Below are 17,982 nucleotides of genomic sequence, written 5' to 3'. Positions count from 1 at the left end.
CCAAGAAAAAGCCATGACAGCACTGTGAATTCTGTGAGGCATCAAACCCACCCTGGTCCTTCCCCATGGGACAATCTGTTTCAAGCAATGCATTTCACGCTTTTCCACCTCAGTATCAAGGAACATAACATGCCAATAACCAAATTAAGAGGTCCAAACAAAAAAATGGCAGAAGTGAAAACTTGTTTCTCACCTCCAAAGCTTTTTTTTTTTTTAACATCAGCAATGATGCCTCTGCAGATCTGATTTTTCAGTACATCTAGCTATCTTAATTTTGTAATTTTAGTAATGACATGAATAAGAGCTTGATGACAAAAGAACCAGTTTGGGTCAAGAAGCTACCTGGTTCAAAATGCAATTTCCTGTAACGAAGCATTTTAAGATTAGCAACACAAGTTTTCTATGAAGAATGTGAGTTAAAACAGTTCTAATAGAAGCTTCAGCCATAGAATTTTTTTTAAAGAATTCTTACGGTTAGTACCATTAAATCATTAGAGGTGAACATTTAGTGACACAAAGTGTAATACATTATTCCAGGACACATGACAGCAGTTTTGAATTCCCAGAACACTGGCAGGTAAAACAGTAATTATTCATTCTGGTCCCATACATTGGGCCACTGATTATTTCACTATGCAACAGCAGCTCTGACAGCCAACCATATTCAAGTTTTTACAGGCAAGAGTCCCTGTGAAAGTTCTCAGCTCAATCTTCATCATCCCACCGGGCAATGGACTTTGCAGTGGTAGAAATTCTGCTCTAACTAGCTTCAGACACCTCATCTACAGCTGAAAGGTGACTCCTAAGAAAACAATCGTGGAACAGATATGGTCCAGCAGTCAGACAGCTGCTGGGTTGGGAGTAGAAACAGACCTGAACAGGAAGTGCCACTTTTGATCACAAAGAATGGGAACTTTTCCTAAGAAACAGATTTATATCCTAATGGAAAACATTACATATTATTTTTTCCTCCAAGCTTGTCACATTTTCATACACTCAAGAATAAGCTGAACAAAATTCTGTGGGTAGTTCTAGTCCCACTCTGCAGCTCCCTGAAGCCCCAGGCATCTCTCCTAGCAGCCTGTCAAAGTCCCAAGAAGCAGCAATGCTGGAGGCCCAGCTCTGCAGCAGCCCACCAGGCAGGCAGGAAACCAGGGAAGTTCCTAATCTAAGCTTTGCTAACATGGAAAAATTCCCACAAATGTTTTGATTTTAATCAACACTTGCTGACACAAGTGTGGAAAACACTCTGTTAATAAAGTTCAATCAGCTCTACCCAAAAACAACTTGACAGGCATAACTCCTGAATTGTCACAGTTGAGGGGGAAAAAAATTAAAATTCATTGGTCCTTTTATGTGCCATGCCCTGTACTCAGGTATTTCAGTAAACGCCAAAAATGGCCTCTCTGAGGCCGGCAGAGCCTTGCTGCCAGCACGGAGCGGAACCACAGGGGAGGCCGGGCACTCCTCGGTGGGTGTCTCCGGAGCCCTGCCCGTCCCCCTGCCTTCCCCCCCGTGCGGGGCCATTCCCGCAGCTCATCCTCATCTCGGACAAGTTCTGCGGGGCTGTCTCTGCTTTTCGGGGAAGAAGTGAGTGGCGCAGGAGCCCAGTACAGCCTTCAGAGAGCAGCGGCACGGAGGAGCGGCTGCGGCTGCTTCGCCCCGGCGTGGAGCGGACGTGGTCCCGCGGGAGCGGAGAGATGGGAATGGGGCCGGGGGAACGGGCCATGGGAGCGGGAACATGGGAGCGGGGGTGGGAACAGGGCGGTGGGAGCAGGGCCAGTGGGAGCGGGTCCATGGGTACACGGGAGCGCCGCCGGTCCCGGCCCCGCAGAGCAATCTCCAGCCCCGCACAGCATCTCCAGCCCCGCACAGCTCCGCACCGCCCGCTCCCGCACTGCATCCCGGCCCCACGCGTGTCCCCCCTCCGCAGCACAGCCGGGGTCGCCCCCGGGCTCGGCTCCGCTGGCCCCGTTGCCCCTTGGCCAGGGCGGCTCCCGGCCCCTCTGGTCCCTGGCCCTGCGCATCCCACGGCCCCCGCCCCGCAGCACCTGAGTACCGCGGCCCCCAGCACCGCCCTCCCTTCTCCCCCAAGCTCCAGCCCGTCCCCAAGGGCGGCCCCGCGGCGGCCACGGCCCCGCACGCCCCCAGCTACCGGCCGAGGTCCGACCGGGCACACCCACCTGGAGCGCAGGGCATCCTCCCGAGCGGCGTATCCTCCGAGCGGTGCATCCTTCCGAGCTGTGCATCCTCCCGCGCTGTGCATCCTGCCGGGCGGGCCCTGCGGAGGCAGCGGCAGCGCTGGGACCGGCCGGGGTGCCGGGCGTGCGGGCGGGGCGGGCCCAGGCGGACACGGGCGGAGATGGGTGCGGGGGCGGTGCGGAGGCGGTGCGGACACGGTAGGACGCGGGCGGGGAGTGGGGACACGGCAGGACAACTGCAGGACACGGGCGATGCCAGCTCCGCCCGGAACCAGCGCGGCGCACTCCCTCACCATGATAAAGGGCCTGAACAGTTGGTGTAAAATTAATGATGTTTCCATGCTTTATTGCCCACATTGCCAAGATTTCCATTGCCCAAAGGAGACCTTCTGCATTAAGCAGTGTAATTTCTTTAGCAACTTCTCTACCATTCCTTTAGCTTCACGTGGGAAATCACACGGTGAAAATGCTCGTGTGACATCAGGAAGCTGCGCCATGAACTTCAAGCTTGCGTGTAACAAAGTCTGAGTTTTCTGTTGGAAACTCAGTCACTAAGAAGGGTCTAGGTCTGCCTGGCAAAGTACTAGTACCGGGACTAATACATCGTTTCCAGCTCAAGCTGGCTCATTTCCCGCTGGGTGGAATAAATCTCACTTCTTGAACTTGCTGCTCCTTTGGGTTATATGAAACAGTATGAACAGATCTGTTGCTACAGGCAATGCATTCACAATGAGATCCACTCCAGTTTACTGTTTAGAGAGGACCGAACCTTTTCCATGCTTTTTAAAATTTAATACAAAATTACTTATTAAAGCATATAAACAAAACCAACTTTGTGTCCCCTCCCACAAAAAAAAAAAAAAAAAAAAAACAAAAAACTAGGAATTGTACAAGAGGTCACTGTTTCTTTTTTGCATCACACTGGGATTTTTCCTAAAATGCAGTTTTCTTACTGAAAGAAATGGCTGATAATTTACAAGAACTTATTAAATATATATTAAAAAAATACATAGATAAATGCAACGTATTTAATTTAGAATTCTTTGTTCTTGGACTGTTAGCTTTTCTGAAATAGAAATACTCCATCAGAACAAACCCTTGCAGACTGGTATTTGCTAGAGTCCTGCTGCACATTTTCTCATTCAAACATTCTTTTCTTCTGTTTTTCGTTTTCCGTTAACAACATGGAAAAAGGCAAAAGGCCCTGAAGAATTCTAATTTCTTTCTATTGCTAGTGATTTCAAGATTATTTTCTGTGCCATACTGTACTATACTATACCAATATGTATTGCCACCATTTAGTGATTACTTTAGTAATCTAATTCATTAAGTTGCAATGCAATCCCATGGTGCTTGAAGGGCATGCATTGAGCTGCAGAGCAGCTGCTGCCTTTAAACTGCAGCAATGCCCCCCAGCTAGCATCCTGTTCAGGGGGGATCATGATCCCAAACCTTGAGCTGCTCCCAGGAAAAGTGCAGCAATGCCCCCCCAGCCAGCATCCTGCCCAGGGAAGGATCATGATCCAAAACCCCGAGCTGCTCCCTGCCTTGGCTCCCGGGAGGAGCTGCCGCCTGTGGGGAGTAAGGCAGGAGCTGTTCCAAGGAGCCCAAAGGTGCTCACAGGTTTGGAACGCACCAGGAATCTTTATGGCTGTGTTCAAGTATTGACTGTAAAAACAGGCACTTACTGGCTTTAGACTGTGATTGCTTCATGTACCTACTGACAAACAAAAAACAAAATCATCCCCTAACAGACAGATAACTCCCTTTTGATGAGACATGGAAAAATTTCAAATGAGAAGGAAATCCTCCTGAAAACTTATGAGAAAACATGAAAAAAGGAGATTGAAGACTGTTTTGCAACCTCCATACTTAGGCTTGTTGCCATGTGAACAATCTCTTGATATTTCTAAGTACTTTACAGAAAAAAGAAAATTTATACAAAGAAAAATTTGTAGTTTAACTATTGGCATTTTTGCTAGACCAAATTAGAATGTATGAAAGAAATTAGAAGATAATTTTAAAATTACAGTAATTTCACGAATACAAGCCGCACCAATTTGACCAAAATTTTGGTGGAAACCCGGAAGTGCGGCCAATATTCCGGGGCGGCTAATACATGAACAAATTCTAAAAGCTGCCAACACGGAAGTGAGAGCCCGCGGCAGCCCCAAGCCAAACTGGAGCCCGGCCAGCCCCGGCAGAGGTGGGAAAGCCTGGCAGAGGCAGGGCCTGCAGTGTGGGGGGCGGGCGGCAGAGCCTGAGCCAGCAGGGCAGGGCAGGGGGGGCGGCAGAGCGCGGGGCCAGCAGGGGCGGGGGAGCCTGGGAGAACTGGGGCTAGCAGTGCAGGGGAGCATGGCAGAAAGCAGGAAGGCCAACGGGTGGGGCTGCCTGGCAGCGGGGGAAGCCCAGCAGAATCGGGGCCAGCAGCGTGGGGGGGAGCCCGACGGTGCGGGGGCCTGCAGTGCTGGCCAGGGCGAGGAAACGCGGCGGCGGTGCAGACGGGAGGGGGCGGCCGGCGAGCCTGCGGCGGCGGCAACACTGCCGGCCGGAGCGAGCGAATGCGGCGCGGGGCGGCCGGTGAGCCCGGCGGCGGCGGCGGCGGCAGCCCTGCCGGCCGGGCGAGCGAACGCGGCGCGGGGCGGGCCGGTGAGGCCCAGCGGTGGTGGCGGCGGCAGCCCTGCCGGCAGGGCTAGCAAACGCGGCAGCGGGGCGGTGCTAGACAGGAGAGGGGGCCAGCGAGCCCGGCGGCGGCGGCAGCACCACCCGGCCAGCCCCCGCCGAGCCGTGGCGCTGAGCTGGGCCACCCGGCCCTGTCGGCAACCATGAGCGGGCCGAGCCTGCCTGGCCCCGCCCCGAGCCAGTAAACCCCGCTATGCCGCGATCCTGTTACTAATTGGCCAATTTGTGAAAGCTGCGCACGGATTCTCGCGACGAACGAAAGTGCGGCTAATATTCAGGGTGCGGCTTATCTATTGACAAAGACAGCAACATTGTCGAGGCACCGGAAGTGCGGCTTATACTCCGTGCGGCTTGTATTCGTGAAACTACTGTAATATAAAATTGGATCCCTTTGGCATACTTAGTAGAAAGGTGCATGTTGAAGTGTTTTATTTAACAGTCTAAATATATGGTGTTACAACTGTTCTTATTTCTGGTGAGTAGCATGGTACACTTCATCCAAAGCTGTATTTCAGGAAGGTGGATACATAAGTGAGTATGTGTGTTATCAGAGGAGCCATTTCCAGAACAGACTACTGGTAAATATAACAGCGTGAAAGGATTTGGACAATAAATGTATAAAAATTATTATTCAGAGTTGTTTTCATGATCGTAGTCCCCGGATTCATATTCTTCATCATCGTCCTCATCAGAATTGTCATAATACTCCTCGTACTCAATGCTGTAGCTCGCACTCCTACTGCCGGCAGCAAATGCAAATGCAGGAGATGGGTCTGCAAGATGGAATTGAGTCCAATTAAATTAGTTAAAGATAGGAGGACAGAGGAACATATGGGTTTGGATTTGTACAGCAAGCTGAGAGTTTCTGAACCCTTGTTACCTATGAGAAGGACAGGGATTTGGGTGGATGGCTTGACCTCATACCACTGCAGGGCATGAGCAAATTCCTACATAGAATCATGGAATCCCAGAATAGGTTGGTTTGAAATGATCTTAGGCTCATCTTGTTGCAATCCTGCTGTGGGCAGGGACACCTCCACTATCCCAGCTCGCTCCAAGCCCCATCCAGCCCAGCCTTGGACACTTCAGGGATGGGGCAGCCACAGCTTCTTTGAAAAACCCATGTCAGTGCTGCACTGTTTTCTGAGAGAAGAATTTCTTCCAAACATCTAATCTAAATCTCTCCTGTTTTAATTAAAACTCTTCCCCCTGTCCAACCACTATCTGTCTGTATAAAAAGTCCTTCTCCCTCCTTCTACTACTCCCCCTTTAGGGACTGGAAGGGCTCTGGGATCTCCCCAGACCCTTCTCTTCCCCAGGTTTCACACCAGCAGCTTGCTCAGCCTGTCTGGAGCAGAGGTGCTCCATCAGTGGGAGTATCTCCGTGGCCTCCTCTGGACCTGCCCCAACAGGGCCACGTCTTTTCTGTGCTGAGGACACGTTGAAAATGCATTTAACTCCTAATATCAGTAAACTATGGTATCAGTCCTCTACAGCTCCTGTGCATCTGCAAATATTCCCAGAGAAAATAAAGTTTTGAAAGCCACTTGTAGAAACTGGATGAGTGACAAACACCCCTAGACCAGGAGGGAAATATGACAATGCATCTTTATCCTGAATTTGCCAGGACAAACAGTTCTCCATGGAGGAAGAAGATTATTATTCTGCAGGGCTGGGCTCAAAGCAAATCAATAGCAAAACTATTTCTTGCATCTTTGGAAACACTCTCATTAAGAAACAACAACTGTTTCCTTCCAAATTTTATGAAAAATAAGCAGCTAAGCAGACCTGCCATGATTCCAAGACTGCCTTAGTCACACCAGCTGTTGTTCTGGGTCCTGCTAACATCAAAGGACTTCTCTGGGATAAAGACAGTGGAGTAATGTGTCTCAGCTGTATGGCTCCAATCCACAGCTTTCTGTTTTCTGGAAGCTGGTATAATTTGCAGCAAAATATTACTATATAACCCATTAGGGGATAAAGTAAAATAAAAGTACACAGAAGAGTGAAAATATGGGCAGCTTTGGGTAATTTCTCCTATGCTTCATTTGCATCCCAACAACACCTCCTTTGCATCATGCTTGAATGCATTTCTTATACTTTTTACATCCAAATAAAAAAAATTACCATCAATGACTTTCAGTCTTGCAGAGGCATATGTTACACCATGCTTGTTTTTGGTGTGGCAGATATAAATGCCTTCATCTGATTTTTTGAGGCCTTGGATCTGCAGCCATCCTGTCACACCATACTTCTGAGGCCCACCTCTTGCCTTTGAGAACGAGAGAAATGAAATTAAGTAGCCAGGAGACACCATGATAGTTCTAAAAATAATTTTGCATGGATTAAATATCATTACAACTTTTGCCCCCTTTTTTTTTGTAATGCCATCATGCTTTGATTCTGCTTATTCTTGCTGCCCTGTGTTTTACCTTCTTGCTGCTCTGCACCTCTGAGTTTGTGCTCTCTCATCTCTGCTCTTTCCCTGCCCTGCACCGTGCTCACATTCCTGCTCCTCTTCCTGCCACTCTTCCCCGTGCTCCTCCTGCGCCTTGCTGCTGCTTCAAAGCATTCCAGCTGTGCTCAGGCTCGGGATGAGATGGGGAGGGAGTCTGGGGGAGTTGCGAGGGGCAAGGGGGCCTGACTAGGCTGACACTCAGGTTTTATGGATTGCCATGACATTCCATGGGAACTTCCACACCTCATGGCAGCTTCAGCTGGCTTGCACTGAAGCCTCCTAAAGAGGAAAAAGCAGTCTGGCCATTGTTCCTTCTGCTGGGACTGCTGAAGCACCGACAGAAATCATCATTCTTTGCATAGTCACAGGGCCCCTCCTGGGAATCTATTTATTACAGTATTGTGTTCTGTAGGAGGAATTCACAGATTAACCACCCTGCTCCTGTTCCCAAACTGTATGCAATGGTAAATTCAAGTTTTACCTGAACTGAGACGTGGGTGTCATCTCCAGGCAGAAACATTTTATTCCCCTTTTTTTTCCATTCAAGCTGTGGCATGGGATAGGCTGACACCTCACAGCCAAAAATGACATCATTGCCAGTGTAATTCTGGGCATCCTGGGGTGCCAGAGAAATCACAGGAGCTGCAAAGAACCGACAGGGTGCTTTAGGAGACAGTGCTCTAAGAACACAAACACAAAAGGGTTGTTAACAGTAATCCCTGCCCCATAGGATACCACCAGACTGTGTTTGCCTTTTGGCTCTCATACCCTCTGAAGAGCCATGTGATTCCAAGAACCTTTCAAAGCTCAGAAAACCTTGTGTCTGTGCTTTCTAAAAATGCCTCTTCAGGTCTGTTCCCGCCCTTGCAGATGATCACGGAACCCGAGCTGACAGTGAGGGTTTAATTTTGCCCCTGAGCTGTCGTTGTGCACCAGGCTTGGTCCCCAGCAGAGCCACCAGTATCCGACCTGGGCTTCAGAGGAAAGCACAGGAAATTCTGCAGCCACTGAGCAATTTGATTGTGTCACAACTCTGAATGTGTCACAGCTCTGAATGTGTCACTTTTTGGTTAGCTAAAAGCCAAAAAAACGCTATTTCTGGCTTTTTCTGACTGCATCATTGCCTTGCTAAACATTGTTGAGCACTGTTATCCATGGAAATCACAAGTGACATTATTAATGCATTCCACATTTATCCTCAGTTGCCATCGATGCCACCCAATAGTCGTGTTAGGAATGAAAGGAAATGAAATTCAGTTATTTCTGTAAGGTTTCATGTTATGCTTACTATACCTGCTACATTTCCACTTGTTTCCTCGTGTTCTGGTACTGCCACCCCCTCCAGTGGTTATTGATTGCCTCAGAATTCCGTTTTTCCCTTTTCCCGAACGAAAGCTGCGGGCAGCCACGAGAGGGAGCCAGCCCGGGTCTCGGAGGCCCGGACCCTGCGCACGGCCGGAGCTGCTCCCGGCACAGCCCTGCCTGGGAGCGCTGGGAGCGCTGCTCCTCTCCTGCTAGCAGGGATGGGGGTGGATGTCCGGCGGCACAGACAAAACAGCGCATTTACTCTTACATTTGCTGTTAACTCAGATTTCCTGTGTTGGAGTTTTCTGTATTTTTTTTTCCAATAACAAGAAGTGTTTTGCCCTCTAAAACCTGTTTTCTATCTATTTCCAGATCACTGCTCAAAAAAAAATGCATTTCTGGATGATTTGGCTTGTATTGAACTTTTTTCACATGCCAGATGCTTGGAAATAAAACTTAGAGTAAATACTTAATGTATTTTTACTTGCAATATTTGAATCAATACTGACGAACAGCCTTTATTCTTCAACATTTGAAACTGTAACAGCCTGTTACATGTTTTCAAGGAACAATTTATAACACGTTTCACAGTTTTCCAGGATTGATGTCTGTGCAGAAAATATTAAATGCGTACTGATTAAAATTAATTGCAAACAAATTATACAGAAAACTATCCACTTTCCCATTTATAAATGCCTCATTAAACAATCTTTCTACACTTCAAAACTAAGGTCTTTCAAAAGAGAAAACTTAAATCTTTAAATGCTTGTTCTTTCATGAGAACTGTGCATTCAGAATCTGTCTATCATTTAAAAAATCTTCATTCAAATCAGCATTAGCTGAATATCTTGGATGAGATTATTTTTTGTCTATGAACTGATCACAGAGGGTCCAATATTAAAGCATACTTTAAAATCTTAAAATTAATTGAAACCACACTGCTTTAATGATACATCCACTGTAGTTAAGCCTAAAATGCACAGAAGAAACCTAAAGTCTGCATTGACTCACAGGAGATCTTTAAATTTTTTCCACACAGAGACAGTGTAAAAAATTCTTCAAGTAGGCACTTGTCACCTGGTGAGTATTTTCAGGTGTCCTGTGGGTCCCTGCCAACACTGACGTGTAGCCAAGCACTGGCTCTGCCCGTGTCCCTGTCCCCAGCCACCCACGGGAACACAGCTGGAGTCTGGAGCACAAAAGCTCTGAATTACAAATTCATATTGCAGCTGGCCAGCTCTGCCCACCAGGCACCAGGATTGTTCTGTTAGCTCTGAAATTGTCAACGAGAAATGTTTGAATGTGAATGGGAATGGTTTAAGTGTGGAGAATCTGTATCTAATCAATACATTTAGCAACCTTGGTAAATGATGAGATAAACTGACTAAAACTAGCTTTCAGGAAAAGAAAGGATTTTTCCGTGTTTCTTTAGTGAGCTAGGCCTTTTTCTTCTCCTTTTTCTGGCAAGAGAAGAAAGATGAAAGGCTGTACTCCTCTGATGAAAGGAGTTTATTGTTATTTATTTATTCATTGTTGCTGTATACAATTAGTCCATTTGGCATCGAGAAGAAACAGCAGATGCTTTGAAGGAGAGAAAAACACAACAAAGTTCTTTGAGCTGAGTGAAGGTTATATTTATAGCTTGGTACCAGAGCCCCACAGTGCTCGGTGTTTGTTTGGCATGCAAATTGGGGTCAGGACAGCCCGTGCTGCAGCGTTTGCTGCTCAGAGCCAGGTTCCAGCTGCCTTTTGGGTCCAGCTGCCCCGGAGCGGGGAGGAGCGTTGTGCCCTCCGGGTCCGGGCTGGGCTGGGCTGGGCTGGGCTGGGCTGGGGGCTCCCGGGACAGCCGAGCCCGTCTGCAGCCCCTCCGAGCCCCTCCGAGTCCCTCGGTGTCCCTCTGTGCCCCTCTGTGCCTGCTGCAGCCCCTCTGCAGCCCCTCCGAGCCCCGGGCTCCGGCCGGGCTCTAACGCTCCGAGCCAGAGTGGGGAGCAGCAGCTCGGGGACAGAAGGGCATTGGTGACCCCAGCCCAGCCCGGGGACAGGAGAAGGGCATTGGTGACCCCAGCCCAGCCCGGGGACAGGAGAAGGGCATTGGTGACCCCAACCCAGCCCGGGGACAGGAGAAGGGCATTGGTGACCCTAGCGCCAGGGCTCTCCCAGCCCGGGCACGCTCCGACTGGGCGCTTTCCTCTGCCACAGCCTCTTTCCTAACTAAACTCTGCGCAGCAGTGACACGACTGTGAACTTTCCGCAGAAAATTCAGTCAGCTGAGCGGTGAGGATAATAGTCTGCATTCCTGAAATTCATTTTCAGGGAAGCAGTGGGAAGCGCTGGGTGATGCGGCATGCAGAGCAGAGCAGCCGAGATCCTTCTCCGGCGCCTCGGGGGTCACTGGGCGCTGCTGCATGCCACCAGCAATTAAAAGGGGTAGTACCTCCAAATTAAAGAGTCTCTTGTAGAGGCCAGTTTTGTTAAATTGATTAGAGGGACCGCTGCTTTGAGGCGGTGTGCCTGAGCAGCTGCCCCTGCTGCAGTTACCGGCACTCGCTAAGAGAGTGTCGCTTCTGGCCGAAATCTTGCTGAGGGGTTTTGACAAAAGAACTGCCGCCACTGAATCCCAAACAAGCACTCCTTCCCTGGGTAACTCGCAGTTGTACTCGTTTCCCAACTTAATGCCCTGATAGCAAATAAAGGATTCTCTAATGGATCCTTCTCTTGCAGCCAGAGAAAGAGGAAAGAAGCCCGATATTAGCTGTTCATCACTTATTCTAAGTGTTCAATAGCCCTTGTTCATTCAATATAAAATCACAGCATTCAGTCTAAGACTGCTGGGGACGAGTGGGTAAAATACACCCGAGTTACTCCTGTATGCAGTCCTTCGCCAGAGCGAATTTCAGATTCCCCCACGGTGACCCACAGACCTCTTCTACTTCATTTGAGGAAATATTTGATTAATTAAAAAAAAAAAAAAATGTCTCAGGCAATTTCTCATTTAGAAACAAACAAATGCCTCTTTACATTTCAATTTCATAGTCATATCTTAAGTGAAAGATGCCCAGGAGTAATGACTTGTAGCAATGCAAAGAACGGGAGCAGCCGATGAGTAGGGAGCAGGAGTTCCCTGGACACCCAGCTAAGAATCCTTCCGCTAACACTCACCAGAGACAACTGTGCACTTTAAGAGTCCTTTAGGGAAATTGTTTCAGCTTGATTCTGTTCTACTATTAGGATTTCTCTTTCATGGGTTAGCTAGATTTTATGATGATTCTGAACTGGATTATTTTGGACCTTTTTGGTAAAAAGAACAGAGCAGTTAATTAAACCCAATCTTCTATTGCCCCAGCTTCACTGTTTACCATATATCCTCACAGGGGTATACACACATGCACATATATATACACAGATACATACATGTACCTGTGTGTGTATTCACAGGATATACATATATATATACACACACACAAATGAGATCTGCTTTACTAGCACCACTCCAAAATTAGGTCAGTCCTTTAACAATAACAATCATTTGCCCATTCCTCCCAGACCATGCTACCTGCTTACCCATTCCCAACTACAACTTCTGTAGTGAAAAAAATCATACTCTGATTGTAGTAATCGTATTCTGATTATTCAGAACAGACCCAGGTTGTAGATTGATGCCTTATTAGTCACCATGGGATTTATTCCACTAGTTTAATATAGAGGCTTTCAACAGACAAGATTAAATACCAGACGCTAAAACACGTTTAACACAAAGTAGTATTATAACAGAATAATGATAATTGTAACAAAAACATAGTTGAATGAAGTTAGGCTAGAGTAGCTAGTAACACATCTAAGATAAGAACCAGCTCTTTTTTCAGTTCGGAAGTGCCTCTGCACACATTACCTGATTCACACGGTCCTTTATGTTTCATGTTGATGTTTCTTTTTGCAGCATAAGCCTTGTTGAACTGACAGATGTTTTCATAGGTTTTCCCATCAGGTCCACAGATGCTCTCTTGAGATTTGCACACACACTGGGGTTCAGGGACTTCCCCAAACCTTGCTTCATCAGCATCCAGCCTGCACTCAAGCTGATCCCCACACTGCCCATAGAAATGATTGCCCTGGTCCAAGTCGCAGATCTGCCCTTCCGCGTTGGCACATTCCAGGCAGCAGCCGCAGCGATCCAGCACAGTCCCTGCTGGACAGTCCTTGGGCTCAGAGCAGAGTGCCAGCTCACATTTTCCACAGCTATCTCCTTCCCTCAGTAGCCTCCACCAGCCTCGGTGGTACAAGGCAGGGAAACTCTGTGAAACCTGAACCAGTGCTACCAGCACTGCCGTAACCATCCTGTGCTTCATCTCGAGAGTGTAACAAAAAGCAGAAAAGGTCCTTGGAGTAAAGCCCAGGAGACGAAAAAAAAGTAAACAAAAAAAAGAGTAAGTTAGTGAGAGAAAAACATCACAATCCTGGTTTTGTTTTAGAATATAAGCTGTACTCCAAACACAGGCTTTGAGAAAAAATTTGTATCAGATTCCTAATCTGGAACTGATAATAAAAACGCCTAAAACCCCAGCAGCTTTTCTCTAATGCAGTTTGGAATGTGAGTACTGCTTGCACAGAGACCAAACTGCCCCTTCTGACAGCTGAGTTGAAGCGCTCTGAAAAGCTGTTTGCTCCGTGTCTCATTGAACCAAATTTGCAAATTTGCTCTACTGAAACATTACATTGCAGCTATTGTAGGAAGGGGAAGAGGGTAAAGGAGTGTAAAATGGAAAAAGTCACTGCTATGAGTGCCCCTCCCCTCCATCAGACGAAATAGATGGTCTCAAAAAGATAAATATGCGCACAAAGTAGCACCCCAAAGCCCAGTGCCCTAGGCTTAGCCAGTACTCTAGAGACCGGAGCTTGGTGCAGCACCAAATGTGATCCATTCCTGGTCACAGCTAGGGGGTCACAGCTAGGGGCTCTGAATTAACACTTAATTTACGGGCTCTATACAAGCAAGAGCCAATCCAAGACAGCAGGAATTGACTTGCAGCTCTCAGGTTTAAGATGAAAGATGCCTGTAACCATTCAAGGACCCATTGTTGGCTCTCCATATCTTTTCAGTTTTTATGGGTGTCCGTGCTTTGCAACATAAAATAATTGATCCATGTTTGGCTCTAAGAACAACATGCAAAGGTTTAGAGCACAGGCACACATGAGCCAACTGCTACAGCTTCAGGAGGAGATTCTGCTGGCTCTTAGGTGCTGTGCTCGTCTTTTCAAAGCACTTCTCTGCCTTAGTTTTCTTAAGATGTGCTTACACTGCAGGTTATGAAGGAAGGGACAAAGAGGCAGCTTGATTTCTTTCTGTGCTTTTTCTGTGTGTATATGGCTGCCGGTTCAGGGAGATGGCTTTGCAGTGTCGCTTCTCACCAGGTGGTTGCACTCTTCTTTCTCCATCTCAGGATTTAGACATGCTTCCCTGTCTCCTGGCAGACATCTTCCTTCCCTGCAGAGGAGATTTTGCCTGGAGCCTGCAGGCTGATGTTACCATTGCTTAAACCACGTGCAGCTCACCAGCAATTCCTGTCCCTGACTGTGAGGTGGAAGTGAAGCACCACGGACCTGCAGCCCTGCAGGCACAGCTCAGTGCCAGGGTCAAGGATCACCACTGCCCACAAAAGCTACACTCCCTGGGTATTAGCTTGAAATAACCCTGTGTGCATGACAGTTTGATGATAACACATAAAACAAAGACACTGTCAACAAGCTGAAACAATAGAGAAGTCATGTTTGTGCCTACTTTTCCTAAAATCTTCCACAAGCAGCTTTCCTCTTTTTTTGTTCGTGGTGTGTAGCTGCTTGCATAAGCTCAGTGAAAGATGCATTTTGTTGTACCAACCTTACATCCTCTGGCTACATTTTCCTGAAGGAAAATCTTTTGAGGTCATATATTTACTTTTCATCCCAAACATTTCCATGGCTTTTCCCAAATTCATCTCCATACCTTCTGCACCATTTGAGATTACCTTTTCCATTGAGTTAAGTAGCAGGTTGCTTCAAAATCACTTCCTTCTCCCCAAGAGCACAAAATGCAATTTCCCCCAGCCTACACTGACAGCGCTTGTCAAAGGCAGCCTGAAGACACCTAAAGGGCACTGGGTTTTTCCTCTGATCACTAGGATAATTAATACTCTATATGTGCAAGTTTTTGCTTTGAACTCTGAATCAGATTGCAAACAAGTAAATCGTGTGTAATTGGTGCTTTTAAACATTGAGAGTCAGGAAAAAAGTAACCACTTAATTTAATGGGAAACTGATTATTTGTCCTGTTTTATGTGTTTTCTTTCATATTTCTTTATCAAGTCCTAATTGGACATTTAGTTTTGCATTACAGGGTCTCCTCATCACAGTCTATTCTATTTTCTGTCTGAACAGCTGTAGGGGATTGGGTACCTCTAGGACAAGGATTTGTAAGGCTCCTATGAAGTAAAGGAATGTTTACGGGTGAAGCCATTGTGCAAAGTGAGCCAAAGCAGGAAGGCGCTGCAGGCCAGCACCAACCCCGTAAGGATGAGTCTTTGTCTGGCATGTCTCAGGAAACCTGGGATCTTGGGGCTGTAAACCAGTGAGTGGGTATTGCAAGGGAGTAACTGCTGAGAGCTGGCACAGAGGAACCCATCATCAATATCCTAGAAAAAACATTTTTGGCATTTACCTGACTCATGTAATCAAAATCTTGGTGGATTCAGCCTCTAAATTATGAGCTGAAGTGTCCTGCAGTCTTGTTTAAACAGCTGCCACCTGGCAGATGATGTGCAGGGTTGCTTGGTCACAGATATCCTGAGAGCACCTGGAACAAAACTGAGGTTAAAGGACTGTGGCATGACATGGAGAAAATGGCCTGGTCACTCTCTGAATGTCTTTCATTATCAAGCCAGCTGTGACAAGCTGAGACTCCCCACTTTGGATGGATTGTGTGGCAGTCAGAGGCAGAGGAGGGGAGGGAGGGAGAGCAGGATGCTCAGCTGGGTTTGAAGAGGCACATAAAAGGCATAGTCCCATCTGCTTCAGGAATAAAATATGCATTATTTCAGGATGTCTCCAATCCCCAAAGTTTGCTTTGCTAGGAAAAAAAAGTGTTGATTTTCAGCACAAACCTTGAATTAACCCTAAATATCTTCCAGAAGGAGACACAAGCAGCAGTGATGAACGTCAGTGCTGGAGCTGCAGGACAGACAGAGCCGTGCCCTGTGCTTGCAGCCCCAGGGGCTGCCTTCAGGGCAGGGGGCAGCAGGAGGCTGCAGGGATGGGGAGCCACCAGCTGGGAAGTCACACCTTGGAGAATCATGACCTGAACAGGGAGGTGGAGCAGCATTCACCTGCCCTGGTGTCAGCAGGAAGGGCTGGTGCTGGTTGTGCAGCAATTTTCCTGGCTTTTCCCCAGTATTTCCATGTGGCACAATCAGTGCAAGGAGTTCTGGCACCTTCCTGTGGGAGCACGGGTTGGGTGAGGGCAGGAGGGGATGGCAAAAGCAGCCCAGGGCTGTCACACTCAGCTTCTGGTTTGTGTCACACACTCTGCTTTGTGTGATAATAGCTAAGCCACTGGCTGATGCAATCTGAAATCCTGCTGCTGGTGATTTTTGAGGCACTGCTCCTTCAGACAAAATATGGTTTCGCCCTTCATTCTGTTTTTATTGTCTCAATGTGAGCTTTAATTAAGTGAAGGTTTCTCAATGCAGCTCCTGCCAGACTTGCAGACCTGACTCTTATGCAGACATGCCCAGGAGTCCTGTGAGGAATAACAACAAAATGCAAAAAATCTTCCACGTGTTCCTTCTGCCTTCTCTGCCCTGCAATGGTTCCTCCCCTTGAACATCTGGAGTCAAGTTTAGGAACTAGAGAGCTCAGTCTCTTAGGCTGTACCAACTGCCTACACTTGAGGTTCCTTAGAAACAGGAAATCTTGGCTGACCCAGGGTGTCTATCCAAGGAATTTTGTACTTGTGTTACGTGCCCAAAAGCAGGCACTGAAGAAATGCTCAGCTTGCTATCCTGGGTTATAGCAGGCTGCAGGGTGGTGGTGCCCGGTGGGTATGTGCATCACCTGCTGCTGTACCCATCTCCCAGGACAACCTCCCATACAGAATCCAGAACTGAGCTCCAGCCGAGGTGCCTGGCCCAGCTGAGAGCAGTTCAATTTTGCTGAAGTGGCAAATGGGGGTGACTGATGCCATGTGCTGGCTCCTCCAGCAGGGCTGACTGGGGTAGGCTGGGATCTCCAGACAGGGCTTTTCTGGGCCAGTCCTGTGTGCTGACACTGCTTTCATGAATCCCATCATTAGTGCTGCAAGCACATGAACTATAAGTTATTCCTACTGTAACATGATTATTAAATCCATTAATCAAAAGCAGGAGATCCATAATTAACTTATTCTCCAGCATCAAGTAAATGATTCTGCTGTGAGCTTTAAGAAAGCAATTGTTCACTAATATGCAAAATACAGTGGGGCTATTAGACTATAAGACTGTAATTGTATAATTAGAATTATAAATTTTGCATATTTTAATAACATTTTAATTATTTTCCTGGTAGGTTAAAATGGAGGTTCATTTTTTTAAGGTTTCACATATAATTAAAAAAAAAAAAAATCAAAATTCATGTCTGTCCCCTAGCTGCAAGCTGACCTTTCCATGAAAGGCTTTGACCAGACTTTGGTGACTCACCTTGCACCTGTCTCCGACACGGGCTGACTGTAGATTTTTTATGTTATGTATTTCAACATGTTCATTGTTGGTCACTGTAGATATTCAATTTTAAACCTGAAAGGACAAAAGAATTGCCTGATAGAGCTGTGCTTGTACCAAAATGCTGGGTTTGTTCATACAGGCTCACTGATTCCTTTTCCCACAACTTACTTCTTTCCAGATATATTAAGGGTTTTTTTCAAGCCTGTTCTGTTTCTCTGCTGTCCTTCAAGTAGACTAAATTTCTGAAAACTCTGCAGTCTTATCGAGAAACACCTGAGCCTCTCATCCCAGAACGAAAAGGTGGTGCTGGAAAACATGAGTAGTTGTTCATCAAGCACTTCCCTGAATTCATTCTCTTGAGAGGTGAGAGTTGCAGAGAGGAGACTTTCACAGAAAATACCAGGAGGGCATTTCACCCATATGCCCTGCCCGCATTTCCAGCCTGGCAGGTCCAGCCTGCTCCTCTTAAACCCTTTTTCTGTACCCTTCCACCAAGTATTGCAGTGTAGAAGCAAGAAGCCATCATCGTTCCTTCTTGCTGGTCAAGGTGCTTTCGCTGCCAGTCTGAGCAGCAGAGGCAGCTCTGGCTGCCGTGGAGCCTGTCCATCCC

The 17,982-nt window shown here is 47.3% G+C and overlaps 2 protein-coding genes across 17 annotated transcripts in view; both read right to left on the bottom strand.

The window, feature by feature from the left end:
- Positions 1 to 2,324, bottom strand: part of RANBP17 (RAN binding protein 17) — a 99,386-nt gene extending 97,062 nt beyond the window's left edge. For all 16 annotated transcript variants that reach the window (XR_006163057.1, XR_006163056.1, XR_006163052.1 and 13 more), the window contains exon 1: positions 2,184 to 2,324. Coding sequence is in view for 2 of the 16 variants with exons in the window: in XM_042779743.1 (XP_042635677.1) it covers positions 2,184 to 2,249 (66 nt within the window). In the remaining 14 variants the exon portion in view is untranslated. The remainder of the gene's footprint in view (positions 1 to 2,183) is intronic.
- Positions 2,325 to 5,295: 2,971 nt separating this feature from the next.
- Positions 5,296 to 13,548, bottom strand: LOC117003303 (kazal-type serine protease inhibitor domain-containing protein 1-like). The gene is made up of 4 exons (XM_033073157.2): positions 12,536 to 13,548; positions 7,823 to 7,983; positions 7,011 to 7,155; positions 5,296 to 5,656 (listed from the first exon to the last, which is right to left on the bottom strand). Exons 1-4 carry the CDS (start codon positions 12,990 to 12,992, stop codon positions 5,511 to 5,513), a joined length of 909 nt encoding a protein of 302 aa, XP_032929048.1. The 5' UTR covers positions 12,993 to 13,548; the 3' UTR covers positions 5,296 to 5,510.
- Positions 13,549 to 17,982: the final 4,434 nt, after the last annotated feature.

The sequence above is a fragment of the Catharus ustulatus genome, chromosome 15, assembly GCF_009819885.2.
Source record: "Catharus ustulatus isolate bCatUst1 chromosome 15, bCatUst1.pri.v2, whole genome shotgun sequence".
NCBI classification, from domain to species: Eukaryota; Metazoa; Chordata; class Aves; order Passeriformes; family Turdidae; genus Catharus; species Catharus ustulatus.
This window is presented reverse-complemented; position numbering and strand designations above follow the sequence as displayed.

Excerpts from the sequence above, each read along its gene's own strand:
- LOC117003303 (XM_033073157.2), bottom strand. The coding sequence starts at position 12,992 with ATGAAGCACAGGATGGTTACGGCAGTGCTGGTAGCACTGGTTCAGGTT. Across the intron at positions 7,984-12,535 it reads TAAAGGACCGTGTGAATCAG|CTCCTGTGATTTCTCTGGCA; the intron begins GTAATGTGTGCA and ends GGTTCTTTGCAG. Across the intron at positions 7,156-7,822 it reads ACACCCACGTCTCAGTTCAG|GCAAGAGGTGGGCCTCAGAA; the intron begins GTAAAACTTGAA and ends TCGTTCTCAAAG.